A 20,005-nucleotide genomic window follows, 5' to 3' on the forward strand; every position below is an offset into this window, starting at 1 on the left:
TAATGCAAACTGTACAAACACCGATGATTCATATCTTTGCAAATGTCAACCTGGTTATGAAGGAAATGGGAGACACTGCACAGGCATGTCAGTTTTAACTACTAGAAATACATGCTTGCAAAGTCCCCTCACCTGAAGCAATAAACATATATTTCCATCACTGAAATTCTATAATACTCGTTTCTGCTGAATGATCGAAGTCGTAAAAGTAAAATCCTATGTCAAGTACAATTATAAAGTCGACTCTCGAGGTGTCACTGAATTCGGCTATAATCATAGTTGTGCTACGAATAGTTTTAAATACTACAATTTTTAGCAAAATTTCAATTATTTTTTAAACAGATTCACTTTCGATTATTATTTTTTAGTCAATTATTTTTTATTCAGATTCATTTTCGATTCGAAGGCATCTTTTACATTATATTTTAATCAATTTTACGGGTCAATTTTTCGTATATTTTTAAGACCATACAAATAAAAAATACTAATTAAAAGAAGTTTTATAATTCAAAATATCAGTTATGCTGACGTGAACCTAAATTTAATTTGGCCAATCGCACGTTTGTAAATGTTTGCTACAATCCTAGACAAAAAACACGCGGACGCTATTTATAATGGCTGAACTTTCGGTCTGTCAATAATTTTTTCGCATGTGTAGTCGTATTCCCCGCTCCCTAGGCCTTTTGCAATGTTGTTGGGAATAGTATCGCAATAATCGCCATAACAATTCAAGTGTTCATCAACATTGTTTCGGGGGGAGGGGGTCAGTTTTATGAGGGATATGTAAATATTTTTCACTGATAATTTCTTCATTCCATGTTTGTCCCAGCAAATTTGTCTATGATTGTAGTTACCAGTTTTAACCCGTCGTAAACTCACGCATGCGCATAACTTAGAAAAACGCCCAACGCTCATGACATAATGGCGGACAACTTTCATTTAGCATTTGCAATCCCGGGCGTAATTAAAATCTCCGGGCGGAATTAGTACCCTCGCCCGAAGTACCGGCTTGGGAATTATATTTGTAGTTTACTAAGTGCTCTAGTCATGGTTCTCGGATCTTTATCGATGTTTCCTACTTCTTCAGATGTCAATGAATGTAAAAGCTTCCCATGTGGTTTTAACGCAAACTGTGCAAACACTAATGGTTCATATCTTTGCCAATGTAAACCTGGATATGAAGGAAATGGAACCAACTGCACAGGTATGCCAGTCTTAGCTATTTATATTTTAAGTTTATACCAAGTTATACCAAGGCCTGTTTCAGACGTCGAACTTTTCATGTGCGGAAACTAATGTTAATGAGCAAAAGGCTTTGTTTAAGTTCATTTGCACTCGATTCGGCATGATTAAAGTTCGAAGTCAGAAACGGGTCTAATGTAGGTCAGTGGCCCTATAAAGGCCTTGGTTAAACGTCGCATTTTTTGCGCGTCGAATGCAATTCAAACAGTAGATAATTAGATGATAATGAAGCTTAATGAGGTTTATCATTTCATTATCTTGAATTGCATTTGACGCGACCAAAATGCGAGATACAACGTAGGCCTAAGTACTAGTTTTCTAATCATGGTTCGCCGATCTTTATAATATTTTCTTACTTCCACACTTCAACAGACGTGAATGAATGTAAAAGCTCTCCATGTGGTTCTAATGCAAACTGTACAAACACTAATGGTTCATATCTTTGCAAATGTCAACCTGGATATGAAGGAAGTGGAATCAACTGCACAGGCATGCTAGTCTTAGCTATTTATAAGGCCTTTTTCGGACGCGAACTTTCATGTGCCAAACCTAATGTTAATGAGCTAAAGTCTTTGTTTAAGTTCATTTGCATTCGATTCGGCACATGAAAAAGTTCGATGTCTGAAAGACTGAAAGGGACTGAAAGGCGGCCGGTGTTCCACTAGGCGAATTCGTTTTATCGAACGAAATTTTTCGATCGATTTTCTTTTCACTTGGGACCGGTGAAAGCAATCCGCTACGGTCGAATTCTCACAATTCAAAAAAAGAATATAATGAAGACGAAAAACTTAATTTGGTCGAAAAATTCTGCATAGTGGAAAATCGCCTTAAGGCCGAGGTTATACGTCACATTTTGGGTGCGTCGAATGAAATTGGAACAATTTAATAATGAGATAATAATGAATCTTAATGAGGTTTATCATCTCATTATCTGATTATCTATGTTTTGTTAATTGCATTATGATTGCATTCGACGCGAACGAAATGCGACGCATAGCCTGGGCCTATGTTCCAGTCATGGTACGCTAATCTTTATCAATGTTTTCTACTTTTTCAGCTGTCAATTACTGCGAAAACGTCACATGTGATTCGAATGCAAACTGTACAAACACTAATGGTTCATATCTTTGTGAATGTCAACCTGGATATAAAGGAAATGGGATAATATGCACAGGCATGCTAGTCTTAGCTTTTTATCAACAATTTAGATTTATCTAAAGGCCATGTTACACGGTGCAATTTTTCTTGCAACTTGCAATGTAATCTACTTTAAGTGACGTAAATTTGTGCAGAGTATGGAAAATGTAAGTGTTAGGAACGTACATGGAGTGTGATAAACATAAAAGTTTCGTATATAGTTGAAATTCACAACTCTTAAAAGTAAACTTTGCATTGCAAGTTGCACCGTGTAACGGAGCCGTAAGTGCATTATAGTCATGCATCTCTGAACTTTATCGCTGTTTCCTCATGAGACCGCAAAGATGAAAGTCGATCTGTTTATATACTATGCCGAAAAACGTATTTTACCAGGCAGTCCTAAATTGTTGTGTTTGCGGATTTACAGCAAGTTAAAATAAATCCAACCAATACATTTCTACCATTTCAGAAGTCATTAATTGTACGAATTCCCCATGTGGTGCAAAAGAAACATGTGTAAGAATCAATGATTCATACGCATGTCATTGTAAAACTGGTTATTTGAGAAACGGAACAAATTGCAGAGGTAAGTAGTCTTGGCTAACCGTACCGTACCGTACTATACCATAGAATACCAGACAACACAATACCAGCTGATGTTATTTTGGCCTAAATCTTATGTACTAAAAACCATATTTCTTCAACAATGTGGGGCAAACCATTTGGTTTTCCAGAAACGCATTAACTCTAACTCGATTCCAGAACTCTATATTTTGGGGACCTCATACACTAATTCTTTTAAATCGTTTTTGAAATGACCTTCCAAAACGACGTTGACAATATTATGCACTATATATTTTGGTGAGAATTAAGCAACATCAGTCTATTCTTTAAATAATACTTTCTTTTTGCCTTGTTTTATACAATTCTAGTTCCAATGTATTTATGTTAGCGAAACTTTTAAGTAAGCTAAGAAACTCTCTGCGGTCTCATTTAGTTACTTTTACTCTTGCAGCTATTTTGCATGCGATTGAATGGATTAAGTTGACACCCGCTTACTCCGCTTACTGTATAACGCACGAGGAAAATAACAATGGTCCAAGATTTTCGGAAACGCTTCGTAAACTTAATTAACTTCCTATTATATATACCTGTAAATAAGTTGTATCGGCGGGGTATACAATAAAAATCGACAATTTTAGCGATTGCCATAATTAATCTCGACTACACAAACTGGAGAGTTTATTTGCCTGTTTTTTCTGCGGTAAAATTTATGTTGCTCGCCAGAGACTGGGTGTTCACGTTGAGAGTTCGTAAAAGATTAACCAATTTTTCAATTTTTATTTGAATAGTAATGTTCACTCGTATACACTTACAGGCTACACCATATAAAATGAGATACTAGCACGTCCATTCTTCGACGAGCCCTTGAGATTGACGTGCGTTTAATACAGTAAACAAATATACTTTATAAGCAGACTTTATAATTTTACACTGACTTATTTCATTTTATTTTATACTGATCTATCTCTACTGACAACAAATTAAAAAAACACCTTAAAATTTTTTTCAAAATTTTTTCAAGTTATGGATATAGCATGGATGCTGGTCGGGAATAATATGAAAATATACAATATCAATACTACGTATACTTACTATTTTCATACTAGGGACATAATATGGAAAAAGTATACAATATTCATACTAAACGGTATTTCTACAGTATGCATTAAGAATATTGCAGTGAACTTTATTGCTGTATTTCGCAGATATCAACGAATGTGGCGCAAAAAATCTATGCGACTCTAATGCAAATTGTACAAACACCGATGGTTCATATCTTTGTAAATGTAAACTTGGATATGAGGGAAACGGAACTAACTGTAAAGGTATTGTAACTCTATTTCTTGCACCACTATCCAAAAGCATAAATTTGAAGGCACATGCTGTATACGTAGCTAATGCAAGAGCGCTAAACAGGGGCGTAGAGTGTGACTACCGTAACTGGGGGGGGGTTCCCACTCATGCAGGCTCATATTGTCTGCGGAAAACATACGTAAAATTGAGAGCAAGTGTGTAAGACAAAAAAAATGAGCCCTCTTTACTTTGAGAAAATTTGCCGAATATGACCAACGCGAACTGAATTACACTTCATTTATTTCATATAACGTCTGAATAATACAGAAATACAGAAACACATTCGTTTCTCAGTTAATTGTAAGTTTGAATTTAATTTTTACGGGTACAAAAATTACTCCAGGAGCCTGTTGTATAAAAGACTAGTCAGCTTTTACCTGTGGTAAAGGCGGAAGTGGCCAATCACAGTCGAGTATTTCTGAGTTAACTAGGAAACTATGCAACGTGTAGTTAAATAGTTTTATACAACCGGCCCAGATGCATGAAAACTCAGTTTCAGCATAGGCGTACGGGCGCAACTTCGTTTGGGGGGGCAAAAAAAAATCGCCCGAATTTTTGAATTACACAATGTGCCCGAATTATAACTTTTACCAGATTTGTAACAATAGATTTGGCAAAGCGGCGGATGGACTTTTAAGAAAGTATAACAAAAATAGCGAAATAGAATACAAATATGTTATATATATTACAAAATTTGGTTTTAAAAATTTTAGCTATGTAATTTAGCTTTCAGTTTGCCCGAAGTTTCGGCTGAACTTTGCCCGAATTTCTTGATTCTCGAAATTTTTGGGGGGGCAACTGCCCCCCCTGCCCCCCTGTCTCGTACGCCTATGAGTTTCAGTCAAGCTGCCTGATGACGTCATAATATTAAGAATAACTGAATATATACGTAACTAACAATTTTTATTTTATTTTTCTGTACTTGACAAGAATCATCCAAACAAGGACGATCAACTGCAGAGAGTAGTGACAATGCCGGCGTCATTGTTGGCGTCATTATTGGCGTTGTTGTCTTGGTTGCAGGCGTGCTCGTTGTTGTTTACTACCTTTATCGAAGAAAACAAAAGGTGAAAAACACGGAGGACACACGTACCATAAAAAATCGTGCTTATGAGCCACACTTGAAAGATGTAACGGAACCAGATGCAGAGTCCCCACGTATTCCTGAATCCGCGATTCGCTACGAAATATCCAAAGAACCAACATACGCATCACTAGACAATTCTAAACGAGATGATGAAAATCTGTATCAAAGTTTGACTAATGAAACTCGCGACGCTCCCGGCAAAGAATCAGAATATGCTTCGCTGAAGAGTACAGAAAGAGATCCCGATGATGACAAGCAGTATCAGAGCTTGGTTAATGTTGGTTATCAAAAACAGTCAGAGGAGGACGAAGATAAGGACGACTATGAAGAGGTCGGGGGACAGAAGTCGGGGGAAGCTATCACCAAACCCGACACTCGCCTTGAAAAACCCGACTATGCCGAGCTGGATATTTCCAAGCGAGATCCCAAAGATGAAAACCAGTATCAAAGTTTAACACCAGGAGATTATGAACAGCCCCAGGATTGTCGTTTTGGTAACCTCAATGCAAATGCTTCATCGAACAAAGATGGTAATCCTGAAAATGCATACGAAGATTTACCCTGACATATGATCGCAAAGACCATGCATCTATATTATGATCGTGAACCATGTCATTTAGAAAAAAGATCCCAAATTTCTATATCTAATGGTCGAAATTGGGCTGTGAAACAGCTTTTGCATGAACAAAATTAGATTCACAATTCTAGATCGTTACAGCTAGATTGTTACAGCTTAAAATAGGAATTTAGTTTTCTCCTACTGCTATCCCCCAATTACTATTTCTTTGTTAAGAGATATTGGAAAGGATTTATTAAATCAACAATACTTGCCATACACGAATTGGCATCAATCGAACGTTAATCAAGGGGAACCATATTCATATATTCTGCTATGAGTGGTTAATTTATTTTGAATACAATTTCAATTAACGTTCTAACGGATCCTAAGGCTCACATCAGTACGATAGCACACCAGCTCTTACACTATATTTTTGCCCGCTGCCGATCGGTAGGGATGGAGACGGTATCCGAGCGAAACGGTCGGGCTAGGGGTGAAACGGTGTTTCTTTTGAGTTTGCTGTTTTCGGCGCAGATAATAACTCAACGAACCATGCTATTTTAACGGTACCTCCTCCATCCCGTGATCAACTGTCACACGTGAGTCACTGAAGTGAAACCGTGGAATAAACGATACGAACATCAAAGTACACACACACACACAAAACAAAAAAAAATACCTGTAAATGTGGCGATCATTAATGAATTTACCTTTACCCCAAACACCCATTCCACGACCAAAACGGGTGTGAAAAGAACTGTGCTTAATCCTGCAAAACAAACTAACAAAAAAAACAAACCCCAGCGAGATTAATAAGACGCTTCTCCCGTAGAGTTCACAACATCGCGTGAAGTCGTTAGGGAAAGGGGCGGGATGGGTCACGCAAGCAACTAACAACTCGATCAGGCAAACTGGGCTCATATTTGTACTCACCGGAGGGGGCAAGTAGCCGACCGGACAAGCGTCCTAGGACCCGCGACACTACGATACGAAGACCCGTATAACATTAACTTCCTTTATTATTTAATAATAAATACATTTAACGTTCTAACGGATCCTAAGGCTCACATCAGTACGATAGCACACCAGCTCTTACACTATATTTTTGCCCGCTGCCGATCGGTAGGGATGGAGACGGTATCCGAGCGAAACGGTCGGGCTAGGGGTGAAACGGTGTTTCTTTTGAGTTTGCTGTTTTCGGCGCAGATAATAACTCAACGAACCATGCTATTTTAACGGTACCTCCTCCAAGTATGTCTCCAAGCCAGATGAGGGGTTGGAGTTAGGTTACCGTTAACCTTCTCCACCAGTCTCCAACCCTACAGCAGCGGGGCAACGTTGAAAAATGACTGCAGCGATGTGCGAACGTAGCGAAGGTAAGCTTGGCTAGTCCAACGTCCAAGAGCTTGAATTAGATGATCCGGAATCCCAGCCGCAGCGGCGGAAGTAGCAGCCCCAATGCGAAAGCTGTGAGATGAGTAGTTCCCCAATTACGCCGGCTCGCCTCAAGATTTTGCGAAGGAAAAAATTGACTTGTTGAGCAGTTAAGGGGAAGCCATCCGACCACAGGAATAAAGGACCAGGGCCGCTGCCACGCATATCGAGGTACGCCTGAAGCGCGAAGACAGGGCAGAGATGATTGCTTGAAGACCCGATGTACAGGACCTGTCCGACGCCAAGAGGATCAGTCTTAGAAAGCCAGAAAGCACGCAGACCAAAACATAACTGCATCGTAGACGCCAAGATCACCAACCGTCGACGAATGAATAACATCCAATAGATCGCGGGTTATGGGGCAGCGTAACGAGGAAACGCCAGACCGATAACGACGGATGCCCTGAAGCAGACGACGAAACCGTGGTTTCTCTTTCGTGGGATCCGGGAAGCCAAGGTCAATATGATAGGAACGGACAGCAGCTAGGTAAACATTAAAGGAAAAAACTCCGTATTGAGCCGAATAGGGTGGGTAGGTGAACGAAAAGCGCAGAGCAAATTAATCATACGCCGGAGGAACGTGCGACCGGGCGGAACAACTTTCGTAACGTGGTGAAGCGAGCCGATAAAGGATTCTAACTCTCGACGAGTGCACCAAGACTTACGATTCCATTTTTTAAGAAGCTCTACGATGGCCACAAATTTTAGCGGATGGCAACCGAGCAGACTGGGTGAGAGAATTTAGTTCCACACCTAAAAAGACTAACGTAGTAGTAGGACCCTCGCACTTTGACGGATGGAGAGGCAAACCCAAACGGAGGAATAAGGACCTGGCGATGGCTACATTACTAGCGCACTCGGTGGAGTTGCCGGGGCCAAGGGTCAGGAAATCGTCGAGGTAGTGAAGGAGAAAACGAACGCGATAATTAGCTTTAAGAATCCATTCCACCATTTCGGCGACGGAGTTGAAGATAAATGAGGCGGAACGCAGACCAAACGGAAGAGCCAAATCGACGAAATATGACTCAGGCCACCACATGCCAAATAAGAAACGTTCGTCAGGTCTGAGAGCGATGTTACGGTACGCACATTCTACGTCAAATTTGGCCATAAGAGCACCCGGACCAAGCTGTACAAACGAGCAATGGCATGATCGACGGAGATGTAAGTCAACGAGAAAGGATCCTTGGGGATGCCGTCATTAACGCTATGGCCTTCGGGTGACGACAAATCCTGAATGAGACGCCGTTTACCAGGCTGGCCTTTCTTTGGAATGACCCAAAACGGGCTGCACTGTAGATTAGGAAACGGTGGCGAGGCAAAAGGACCCACGACACGACCATGCGAAATTTCATTTGCCAAATATTTGTCGATAACATCGGGATGTTGCAAGGCCGATTTCATGTTTCGGTGCGATGGTCGTAAAGAGACTAGTGAAGGATCAAAACCCGACGGAAAGCCGTGAGCTATACCATCCAACACGTAGCGAACCATAGCTTGATTGGGATGGTTGATTAATTCCCGATGAAACTCGACGTATTGAAGCGGCGAAACGCGGGAGACCAACGGAAACAGGATGCGGGACTCCGGCAACGGTGGATCTACAGCACGAACGAAAGCACCTACAACGGAGCAGAAAAATAGCAAGAACAGCGAGCGGAAACGAACGGAGCGACCGGTGCGAACGGTACGAACGGTGCGACCAGTGCGATCGGTACGAACGGTGCGACCAGTGCGATCGGTGCGAACGGTACGAACGGAGCGACCAGTGCGAACGGTACGAACGGTGCGACCAATGCGATCGGTACGAACGGTGCGACCAGTGCGATCGGTGCGAACGGTACGAACGGAGCGACCAGTGCGAACGGTACGAACGGTGCACCAGTGCGATCGGTGCGACCGGTACGAACGGTGCGAACGGTGCGATCGGTGCGACCAGTGCGATCGGTACGAACGGTGCGACCAGTGCGATCGGTGCGAACGGTACGAACGGAGCGACCAGTGCGAACGGTACGAACGGTGCGACCAGTGCGATCGGTGCGAACGGTAACGAACAGTGCGCAACTAAATCACAAGTGAAGCTAGATAACTATTTTAATCAGCAAATTCATAACCGAACACGAATTACAAAAAAAAAAACTAAAATAGCGCACAGAACAATGTTAACGTCCGGAACAACGGGAACAAACGAACCGACCACTACGTATTAACTAACGACGCGAGGTGTCTGATGATAGACGCTACTTCGCGGGTTGCGAGCGAGATGGTGAACGAGGACAACGTGTAGACTGGTGGGCCACGCTACGACGATGGATTGCAGGACAACCCGGAAAATCACAGGCATGACGGAACCGACACCGGAGGAATTGCGATGAGCACCGACCAGCGTTCCAAGAGTGACAAATAATGGACGACGACGGGGTACCGGACGCTTCAAGGGAGCTGGAGGACGAGGAAAACGAAGTAGATACCCGCGAAGCAGGAGTAGAAGAAAACTCCCGGCGCCGAATATATGAAAATTATACAGCTCCGGGTGGAGTTGTAACCAATCGGTGAGGCGGAGAGCAGCTGCATGGCGACGAAAAGCGCGATCGTACGCGATCCACGCCGAGCCAAGATGCTTCTGAGCGGAACGCAAAATAAGTAGCTGGTAGCGAAGCAAATCCGGGGAGCGAGACGGCCAAAAATTCGTCATCACGAGGATATAAACAGAAAAGGCTGGGAGCCAAGTCATAATATCTGTAATTTCCTTAGGGCGCTTTGACGGTCGCAAAACTAGTTCGTTATCCCCGATGGTAAACGAAGGAGCGTCATGAACTGAAGTTTCTTCGATAAGAGAGGCCAACTCGACCAACTTGCCGTTGAAAATTGATGCCATAAGCTTTGGGGATACCGGAGGAAACCAGGCCCGACCACGAAGGGAGAAAAAGCCGATACGGTAAGCGTAGAGAAGCGAGGGGCGAGGCAATACCACCAGAGGCTAAAAAACACCCGGCGAAACAAACCCCATCCCGGGGCCCGGGGACGTAGACGAAGAAAACAAATATGGCGTACCTGAAGGGACAGGATTTTGAATCCGATACAACGGCTGCTGCAGCGTCTGTTGAGGCGGTTGCCAATGTCCAGCTACGGCACGATCTTGTTGTTGGGTAACCGTAGGCGTCGCTGATTGAAGTAACACGGGTTGTGGTGGCTGCTGAGCGAAAAATGGTGTCAAACTTGGATGACTCGATGGCCAAGTAGAAGCAACACTGACGATTTGTTGATTTGCAATAGCCGGCGATGGAACACGAGTTGGGAATAACGGTGAAGCAATATGCTGGTGTAAACTTGGCTGAAATTGCCGAGATGGCGACGAGCGAACGGCAAGGGGAGCCGTAGCGATCAACTGCGATGCCACTGTTGAAGTTGTAACAGCAGACACGACTGGTGAGCTAGTTGGCGTTAAACTAAAAGCAACTCCTTGAAGAGACATATTTTCCTGAGCCATTATAGCGAAATGATTTTGTTGGACAAGGTTGTGACGGCATCGATTCACGCAAGCAACTAACAACTCGATCAGGCAAACTGGGCTCATATTTGTACTCACCGGAGGGGGCAAGTAGCCGACCGGACAAGCGTCCTAGGACCCGCGACACTACGATACGAAGACCCGTATAACATTAACTTCCTTTATTATTTAATAATAAATACATTTTCACTAAAATTAAGCTTGGCATAACAGAATAATTATATGAATATGGTCCACCTCAATTAACGTTCGATTGACGCCCATGCCGTCACGAAACTACGAAAAGAGCGTATTGCAGGTGAAGTGATCAGGTTATTTACCAGGGGCCAGTTGTATAAAAGGCTAGTTAACTTTGAACTGTTGTTAAGGACAGTATTGGCCAAGGACAGGATTCACCAACGGGTGTCTTTCTCTTGGTAACTATGGTAATTACAGATTTTCACAACACTTTCGCATTCAGAAAAGCATACAAAACGGCATGAGTAGGTTTTCATAATATACTATATACTTGAAATTATAAAGATGACTTTGTTGCTAAATAGTTAAATATTTTAAAGGTCATAAATAAAGGATGCGGTTAACCCACTTATGACATAGGCAGAGCCCAGATGGATACTACCATTTCGAAAATATGCTCATGAGTCAAACCTAACACGCAGAGCTGTCGTTAGAAGCGTAATTAAATAATTTTGACTTTAAAGATGAGGTAAAGTCCGTTCTGCGCATATATTCCGCGCATCAACACATTCCATCAGTGGGGGAGCAACTTTTGGAATGTTAATGATATGCGATATTAGCGCGTTGTATTACAAACGGCAGTTCGGGAGCACAATTATTTTATTTTATGTCGCAAGGCCAAGAGGCTCGAATTGCGAGTCACGACGATAACTTATCTTATCATAAGGCTGCTAGAAAAAAGCAATATTATGCTGAAAGGAATGCTCCAAGAATTTATTTGTTGAATGAGGTCCGAAATGGCGAGGGTATTTGTTGTCGCTACAGACGCTACCTTCTCGCTTGTCCTACAAAATTTTACAAATATATAACGTTTTAAATAACGGCCGGTTTATTTACAAGCTTCGCTTTGTATCTTCTTCAAAATATAACAACATTTTCTTCAAAATATAATATAAAATAAGCATATTCATCACAGATCACAGCCGGTCGAGCGAGAAGAAAATAAAAAAATTATAACGACGCATACGTCATGTAAAGATTATATAACCAACGTAAACAAACATTGTTATGCGCAGAATATATGCTCAGAACGGACGTTACATCATCTTTAAATTAATTCGATTTTTTAGTGCGCGTGAGCAAAAAGCTAAGTGTCTGAAACTGAAATGTTCAATGATAACAATGATAACAATGGGCTACCATAGTAAACTTCAACATTTTCGATAATAATTTTCTTTACAATATCGTCATTTATGTAGCGTCTTAATTTTTACGCACTCCGAAAATAAATTGCAGATTTGACAATTGTTTATACTTTCAATCTGAGGCAGTTGCCGAGCATGCGCACTAAAAATTGGGTACAATAGTTCCAACTCTGCATTTTTGACTTTTAGTTACTCTGTGCCTGTTTCACCTGTGACGGAAGAACTTGTGACGATACTAAAACCGTTTCTATCGACGACGATACAGTCTACATATACACTTTGAATCTAAATTTGGTTTATTGTTCTTTAGAGTTTTCTGCTGCGCCATACTAGCTTTATTTAGTTTCATTATTGTGTGAACCGCTATTTTTAGTTGCCACATGGATTGTCAAAGTGCTAAAAATAGCAGAAGTGGTTTATATATTGACCTTGCTACCCCTCCTTAGATATGAACTAAGCGCTAATGAAAAATCTCCCATATTTTGGGAGATTTTGCGCTGTCACATAAGTGACATAACCAGCCTTAAGCTCTCGGAAGCTTTCGTCCAATTGGACAATGCTTTTCTATGCTTTCTAAAGAACGAAGCTATGCTATTGGTTGAAACAGAAATGTATTGTAATGTTCAGCCAATGAAAATCATTCTTACGAGGAGCTGCGACACTACCGGGGGGGTCTCCGATTGTCCGTTGGCTTCACTGGTCAATGGTCATGCTGAATCGAAGATTATGCTGGATGAAGTAACTATTAAGAGCGACTAGTGTGTTCTTTGGCGAACTAAATATACAATATTTTACGACACTTGAATTGCTATTTTATTTACTTGCTATTTATGCATAGCAAAAGCGAATTGAAAAGCTATCACCGAAACTACAAACACAACGTTTGGGCCTTCACGGCCTACATTGAAAGTCACGTGGGGAATATATATCGCCATATTTTCATATATTACCTTGTTTTCTGACCCGTTTAAACGGTAAGTTCTTTCAGTATATTTTGAGTAATATTTTTGATAATATGTACGTTTTGGTTTGGCAAAGGTACAGTTTAATTGACTCAATTGAGTAAGGTTGCTAAATCAGGTATATATAAATATATATTTGTATGGAGTATGTTGATACATAACCAACAATTTTCACCAAAATTAAATCCTCTACACCAGCTTTTCTCTGACACTTTCTGGAAGGAGGGAAGGTACATTTTTGGGATCCCATCTGGAACCATTGGCTGCAATGATGTTACCGAGGCAGGCTCCCGAGAAATATGACCATGAAAATTGTGAGGCCCAGGAGTTTCATATGTGAACTAGAAACATCCTGTATAACATGTTAGCCTGAACTCATCAAAATTTACCACGAAACTTTGTATTAAACCAGTGCCACTGCTATTTTTTCATATGGCTTATACATTTTTTGTGTGTGTAAAATCATGGTATAGTCACCAGACTATAGATATTTATGACCTTGCTTCTTTTTAAATGTGAAAATTGATAAATATTAACCCCATAGTGTATCAATATTACAGTGTGAGAATGCCTTATCATGTTCTCATTGCAGTAGTGAGTGATTTGTCTAAATTGTACCCCTAATTGTAGACTAATTATATGGTATGTGTTTGACTGGACAATGGTCTCTAGGCTTGCCTTTATTTCAAGCTGTTGAACACCACTTCAATTATCAAAATGTTTTGTCAATTATGATTTGTAATCTCGCCTTTAGGTTTGCTAAAACAGACCCATTTGAAAAATCTTGGAGCTTGATCCATCAGACTTCAATATTTAAGGTATCACAGACCTCTTTTACTAGATCTTTTGGTTTATGCAATTATGTTGTTAGTGCAAGAGCCTTATAAATACAGTCCACCAAAATTAATTTATTAATTTGTTAATTCTGTATTATCATTTGTTTCCATGCTATATATCTTGCGTGGCATCTGTGTATGTCAATTGTGTCTTTGATGTTTTGCAGAATGGCTTTTTTGTTTGATCCTGTAGAACTTCATATTGAAAAGGTATGTTATTGCAAAGGTGCCTTTGCTTGTTACTATTTGGTATTCTATAGCAGCTTAATTTTATTTTTTTCCTCTTGTATTGTGCATGCATTATAAAAAGTATATGATATCGATTTATTATGTATTTATAGTAATGTTTGAATAAATTTCTCTATTAATTTCTATAGCAGCTTTGTTACATAATTGTCTTTGATTCATGTTTGAGCTTATATGATGTAGCCTTCTCTGTCAAATGTTTTCTGGGTTTTTTAACCTAATGTGCAGTCATAATATGAAGTCATAGATGGACAGGTTAAAAAGTTGGGCGCTCAGGCAAATTATTGTACCAAAAATTACCTCACCCATGAGCACAAATTGCCTGGCTTTATGCTGATTTCAGCAAAAATTGCCTGAATTTCCTGTGAAAAGCATACAATTTGCCCTAGATTTAAATGTTTCCAGGGCCAGCAGGGGAAACATTTTACCATATAATAATGGTTTAGGCATCAAGGTACACACATGTATGGCACTTTGGCTCTACCACAAACACTAATTGTAGTATCTAATTGATAAATATGAAGCATATATGTGGAGTAAGCTTAAAAGGCATCAATAGCTAGGTTTCAGTCACGTCACAGATTTAGATGGAAAAATATTTATAAAATGAAGTAAAATATTCATTGTAGGTATAGTAGATGTTATGTGCAGTTTAGCGAAATTTGCTTACAAGGCATATTCCAACAATATGTGTGAAGTTGACCACCAAGTGTTTCGCTATGTAATATTCTTGAGTTAAACCCACCTATGGGTGATAGATGTATTAGCATCTTATAATGTAGATTACGGTAACTCTTTAAATAATATTACACATGGTTGTAGTAAATACATCTATTTATCATACATGTATATCATTGTTTAATTTTAGAAGCACACTCTTGAACCATAAATCTATTGCCTATATTGGATTTTGCTATACCTGGTTGCAACAGGAAAAAAGACTGTAGATGTCACTCAAGCCAAAAGGAAAGTGAGGTACAAGATTTTTGCTACTCATCTGATAGGTCACATGGCAATGTCTAAAATATTTTTTCTGCTCTTCTGAAAGTTCTATAATTTATTTTTCTGCTGTATGTTGATTTGTGTTGTACTGTACTGTCATTGTACTGTCACTGTTCTGTCATTGTAGTGTATTGTATTGTACTGTGATGTACTGTATTGTTAATCTCACTCTACCTCAGGGCTACATATTTGGTAATTTTAATAACTACTTAAAGCTATTATAAGTTTTTCTTAAGCAAAGGACATTTAATAACACTGCAGTCATCAAAAACCGTTGCACTACCTATTAATTAATGTTTACATTCCATACAAAAGAACATTTCAAAATTGCGCGCTTTCGTAAATTGTGTCGAAAATATTCGCATCAGGATACTGTACCGGGGTGAATAGGGACAATTTTTAAGCATTTTTGTAAAATCGTCTCAGATAGTTTTCAAACAGGGCTCTGTTACATGTCATTAAGGTCTTTTACTGTAGTTTACAACTATTAAGATTATGGTAGTAAATCCAATACCGGGGAATCCCATTTTAAGTAGCTAATCATGTTTAATTCATATAAGTGCAACCTCCAGTAAAGTAAAATATAGAATAACATAAAACACTATTGTCCAAACATATATAAAAGCAATATAAAAGAATATCATATAACAATGTCACCAATCACATGTTGACATCTATGAGTGAATTTAAACTAACCTTTGAACTCACGATAATAGGGTGTGGTCATTACATGCACAATGCTCTAACTTAGATTATATAAAGTATCACTTTTTAACAACAACAACAATAACATATTCAGTAACTATTCATGTGGTATGAAGTAGGCTTTTTTGTATGATTCAGCTCATAATTCAGTGTTAATATTGAACACAACTGCAAAGAACAGGTGGTGCCTATTCTAGGTCAAATTTAGTAACAACTCTCCAAAGTCGCTCTGGCATAGTCGATAACAGGACGCATGCAGGAAGAATGATATTCTATCATGTGGTTTACCACACTCGGATTTGTATTTATATAATACAAATTCTTCATTAGTTTCTTTACTTTGCGTTAGCTTGTCCACAATGGTTCCGTCCGGGTATAGTTATATGGTACATTTGACCTGCTTTGATTAAGTTCTGTGAATGTGCCACATGCTTGTCTGTTGAGATTTTCAAAAGTTCCTTTTTTGTTGCATTCTTTTTCAAACCATTACGTCGCGTAATGCCACAAATTATTATCACTTATCAGCCTCATTTTAGCCTGGTATGAACTATAATTTCAATATTATCCTCTTAAAATATATAGCGATAATATGTGTTGATATATGTAACGTCTGAAAAATAGATCCTTACTTTTCAACCAAAAATGGGCAACGTCTTTTATTCGAGTTTTGGTTTTGGCGTAAGTGATAAGCGATAAGAATTAAGGATCCTTTGGATTCTGAAACTTTGGTGGCTTCTCGGCGGTGGAAATCTTCCCAAAGATGGAATGGGTCGTGGTTCTTGCCTTTGCAGTGGCAAAGTCATTTACGTCCTTAATGCTGACATCTCTGGCTTCTCACGTTGTCTCGCGCCATTTGATTCTCATAGGTTGAGGCAATCGGTGGAATATTTTTTTCAGATCATCGGAGTTGTTCAATCTGTCCAAGTAATCTGTCCGATCTTTTCTAGAGTGTTTGTACAACTTGTCAATTGCACGGAAAATTGTTTGTAGGTTAGTTCCATCTTCGTTCTTAATCTGCGGTCCCTTTATTAGCCGTTCTACGTGTGCCACAGCAACTTTGTAATCTTGTCCAAATCGTTCCTTTAGCAGCCTTTTCGCTTTCGCTTCTCTGTAACCCTCGTCTTCTCCCATTGTTAAAGAGCTCTTCATTAGTTCTTGTGCAGCAGCAGACGTGTGCTGCATCAGGTAATACAGTCGAGCACTTAAACGTGTACACTCATTACGCTGTAAAAACTGGTTGGTTAAACAACCATTTTTTTGTTGCAACCATTCTCAAATGGTTATTTTGACCAATTATTCAATGGGTTGCTCAAATTTGACCAATTAAATATGGTTACTTTGATAGGGTTAAAGAATAAGGTCTAATTTGATAGGCCTAATGGGTTTATATGGTATAGTTTTGTTCAAGGGGCAAAAGATCAAACTTCACCTCTTTGCATCAAATTTGTGTAAAAACAAAATTAGGAGGTACAAATTAATGCAGCTTTTAACAAATTTATTTTTTATTGTACAGCAATTCCAATTGATAAGGTGTGAGAGACTCAGTCCTCTCTAAAGTGCATGCTTCCTTTTCCTTTTTTTGAAATTCTCTGACATCAACAACAGTGTCATCTGAGTCGTATTCTTCTGCCACTTTTCTTTTTTTTCTCTTTTTTTTCTTTTCTCTTTTTCTTTCTTTTCCTCTCCTGGTTTTCTTCTTTTCTTTTCTTTCTGCCTCTAACACCTCATACGAATCATCTTAAATCTTATATGAATAAAAGAAGATAAATTCCTAAATACTTCATTATACATGATGTCAAAACCATACTTTCAGTTGTCATTTTATCAGAACATTTCAGTGAATATATATATAGGGCATCTTATGAAGATATTTACTGAAATATGGCATTGGAGGAAACCGCTATGTTAAGTACAAATAGAGAAGATGCAAAACACAAAATACGAATGTTCACCTTTTTGATCGCGTGTTTGGTTGACTTGTGCCTCATCTCTCTCTCTTGGCTTTCATGCCTAATCGATAAATCATTATAGAACAGACTTATAAGTCGACTCTATGGTACAATTTTAATATACTATGGAGTTTATATTATAGAGACGGATCATCAGTCTCGACGAACTTGGCAAACGAAAGGTAGTTCGCCTTATAATTCACCTGTGTATAAACTCGGACGGATCAAGACGAACTTCATGTGAAGTTAGTCTAAGCATTAATACATGAGCGAGGACTGTTACCTCTTCAATGTTTACTCGTTCCGCCATCTTGAGCACGTGGTGAATCATCACGTAGCCTGCATAGCCTGGCTGTACCAGCGAAAAAAAGGCCGGTCCCGGATATTTGAATATTAGGCGTTGAAGTTGTTAAATTCATCTTTTTGTGGTAACTATGTTTACAGTAATATCTATATTTACAGCAATATATATTTACATATACATATTTACAGTAATAGCTATATTTATAGTAAACTCTAAAGTGTTTGTGGGAGTTGGTATCTTGACATGACATATAGAACATCATTTTCCCAGGAAGATGCCTTTGTTGTATGCATGGGAAGGTACATCCTTAGCATTGTAGGCTGAAGTATAAATGCTTGTGCATTAGCATGCCTTTGAACTTCGTAGCAATGGAAATGGCATGAGAATTTAACTGTTATAAATCTCTCCAGAATAAAGTAAATCTTGTCTGCAGCAAGTACAAATGTTTCTACAATTGATGCAAAAACTGGCATATCATTATGCAGACTTTCAACATGTACCACAGCACCAATCTGTATCTTGTGCCATGAACTGAAATTTTTCTTTGTCTAAAATGTACAAAAATAGTATATATTTTATATACTATGATATTTTATATTTTTACAATCAATACCATGTCACTCCATATGGGACATTAATACTGGCATCTATTATTTATTTATATATGCTTACATGTGCAGGACATTGGTGTAAGCTAGTGTTGGTTCCCAATCTTTTAATAATTCGAAATATTAACTTTCTCCTACAACAAGTTGTTTTCCAAACTCTTTTTTATTCTTTGCTTTGGCATTTCGCTGTTGTCAGATATATTAAAATATCTTTTAAATTTTTAAACCGGTTTAAGCTCATTAATCTTTGCAAAAAAGTAACAATAATGAGGTATGGCAATGTTAGTGTTAAAAAAATTGTATAGTAAAATTTTACACAATTTAGCTATTGGAAAGCAACTAAATATACCCCATCCTCATAATCATGAGTACTAAAGAGACTAAAATGTTAAAAACATGTTAATCGAGCTTTGAAATAATATATTTACTGTTGTATTTATTACCATTTTCACCAGTCTAAAAAATGACCATATCTTCATTATGTTGTTGGACAACAGCAAATCTATATCTATGTTTTTCTCTACTTGGGTATTGTGTCTCTGAATATTATATTAACACAAGATACATGAACGTTTTAGCTACTTAGATGTATTTTTTTATGCTTCACACACATTGATCTTCTACAGTTTGTATGTGTAATATTTCTTTTAGATGTAGCCATGCTAATGGGCTCAGTTCTTTCGTGCAGCCCTTGAACTTTTCGTGCTGTTTGAATTCAAAGTAATACATTCTATTTCTAAGTGTTTGTTCCTCTTCCTTTACGAATTGCCAAGGTTGATAGTTGCTACAGGCTATCACTGGTGTTCTTGTCAGCATCACCCCGTCCCGGCACTTTTTTTTGACTGTGACGTTTTCCCCCGCGTAGATTCTTTTGATTTCGTTTATGTTGTCGATGCAGATTTTTGCTTCTTCTGTTTATATCAGGTTTACGTTTATGCATTGCTGAAACGCGAAATCGGCGCTCGTCATCTGTTGGCCGACGCATGGTACTGCGTTTATGATGGAGTGTGTTACTTTGCTTTTCATCGTGTTGCTTGGCCCGTATATGTAAAGTGTGTTTCGTTTTGTGTCCACTTTGTCTACGACTTTTACGATCGCCGTCACGAAGTCGATGCTGTTGGCTT

General features: G+C 39.1%; 2 protein-coding genes and 2 long non-coding RNA genes across 4 annotated transcripts; 2 read left to right on the plus strand and 2 right to left on the minus strand.

The window, feature by feature from the left end:
• The first annotated feature begins 1,047 nt into the window (after positions 1 to 1,047).
• LOC114536809 (pro-epidermal growth factor-like) lies at positions 1,048 to 5,948 on the plus strand. Its single transcript, XM_028558152.1, has 4 exons — positions 1,048 to 1,204; positions 2,849 to 2,965; positions 4,149 to 4,268; positions 5,227 to 5,948. The coding sequence occupies exons 1-4, from the start codon at positions 1,048 to 1,050 to the stop codon at positions 5,946 to 5,948; spliced, it is 1,116 nt and encodes a 371-aa protein (XP_028413953.1).
• Positions 5,949 to 7,099: 1,151 nt separating this feature from the next.
• LOC114536810 lies at positions 7,100 to 10,866 on the minus strand. Its single transcript, XM_028558153.1, has 2 exons — positions 10,431 to 10,866; positions 7,100 to 8,998 (listed from the first exon to the last, which is right to left on the minus strand). Exons 1-2 carry the CDS (start codon positions 10,864 to 10,866, stop codon positions 8,469 to 8,471), a joined length of 966 nt encoding a protein of 321 aa, XP_028413954.1. The 3' UTR covers positions 7,100 to 8,468.
• A 2,140-nt stretch (positions 10,867 to 13,006) lies between these two features.
• On the plus strand, positions 13,007 to 14,277 carry LOC114536791. The gene is made up of 3 exons (XR_003688483.1): positions 13,007 to 13,243; positions 13,986 to 14,049; positions 14,235 to 14,277. It is a non-coding gene; the product is annotated as an uncharacterized LOC114536791 (long non-coding RNA).
• Positions 14,278 to 17,700: 3,423 nt separating this feature from the next.
• Positions 17,701 to 18,752, minus strand: LOC114536793. Its single transcript, XR_003688485.1, has 3 exons — positions 18,253 to 18,752; positions 17,973 to 18,030; positions 17,701 to 17,764 (listed from the first exon to the last, which is right to left on the minus strand). It is a non-coding gene; the product is annotated as an uncharacterized LOC114536793 (long non-coding RNA).
• Positions 18,753 to 20,005: the final 1,253 nt, after the last annotated feature.

This window comes from Dendronephthya gigantea, unplaced genomic scaffold (genome assembly GCF_004324835.1).
Source record: "Dendronephthya gigantea isolate DGI-Jeju-01 unplaced genomic scaffold, DenGig_1.0 000147F, whole genome shotgun sequence".
Lineage (NCBI taxonomy): Eukaryota > Metazoa > Cnidaria > Anthozoa > Malacalcyonacea > Nephtheidae > Dendronephthya > Dendronephthya gigantea.

What these genes read in the sequence shown, in the direction of transcription:
- LOC114536809 (XM_028558152.1), top strand. Translation starts at nt 1,048, where the DNA reads ATGGTTCTCGGATCTTTATCGATGTTTCCTACTTCTTCAGATGTCAAT. An exon ending in AAATGGAACCAACTGCACAG is followed by an intron (nt 1,205 to 2,848) that starts GTATGCCAGTCT and finishes CTACCATTTCAG; the next exon opens with AAGTCATTAATTGTACGAAT. An exon ending in AAACGGAACAAATTGCAGAG is followed by an intron (nt 2,966 to 4,148) that starts GTAAGTAGTCTT and finishes TGTATTTCGCAG; the next exon opens with ATATCAACGAATGTGGCGCA.
- LOC114536810 (XM_028558153.1), bottom strand. Translation starts at nt 10,866, where the DNA reads ATGGCTCAGGAAAATATGTCTCTTCAAGGAGTTGCTTTTAGTTTAACG. An exon ending in TCAAAATCCTGTCCCTTCAG is followed by an intron (nt 8,999 to 10,430) that starts GTACGCCATATT and finishes GCTCCGTTGTAG; the next exon opens with GTGCTTTCGTTCGTGCTGTA.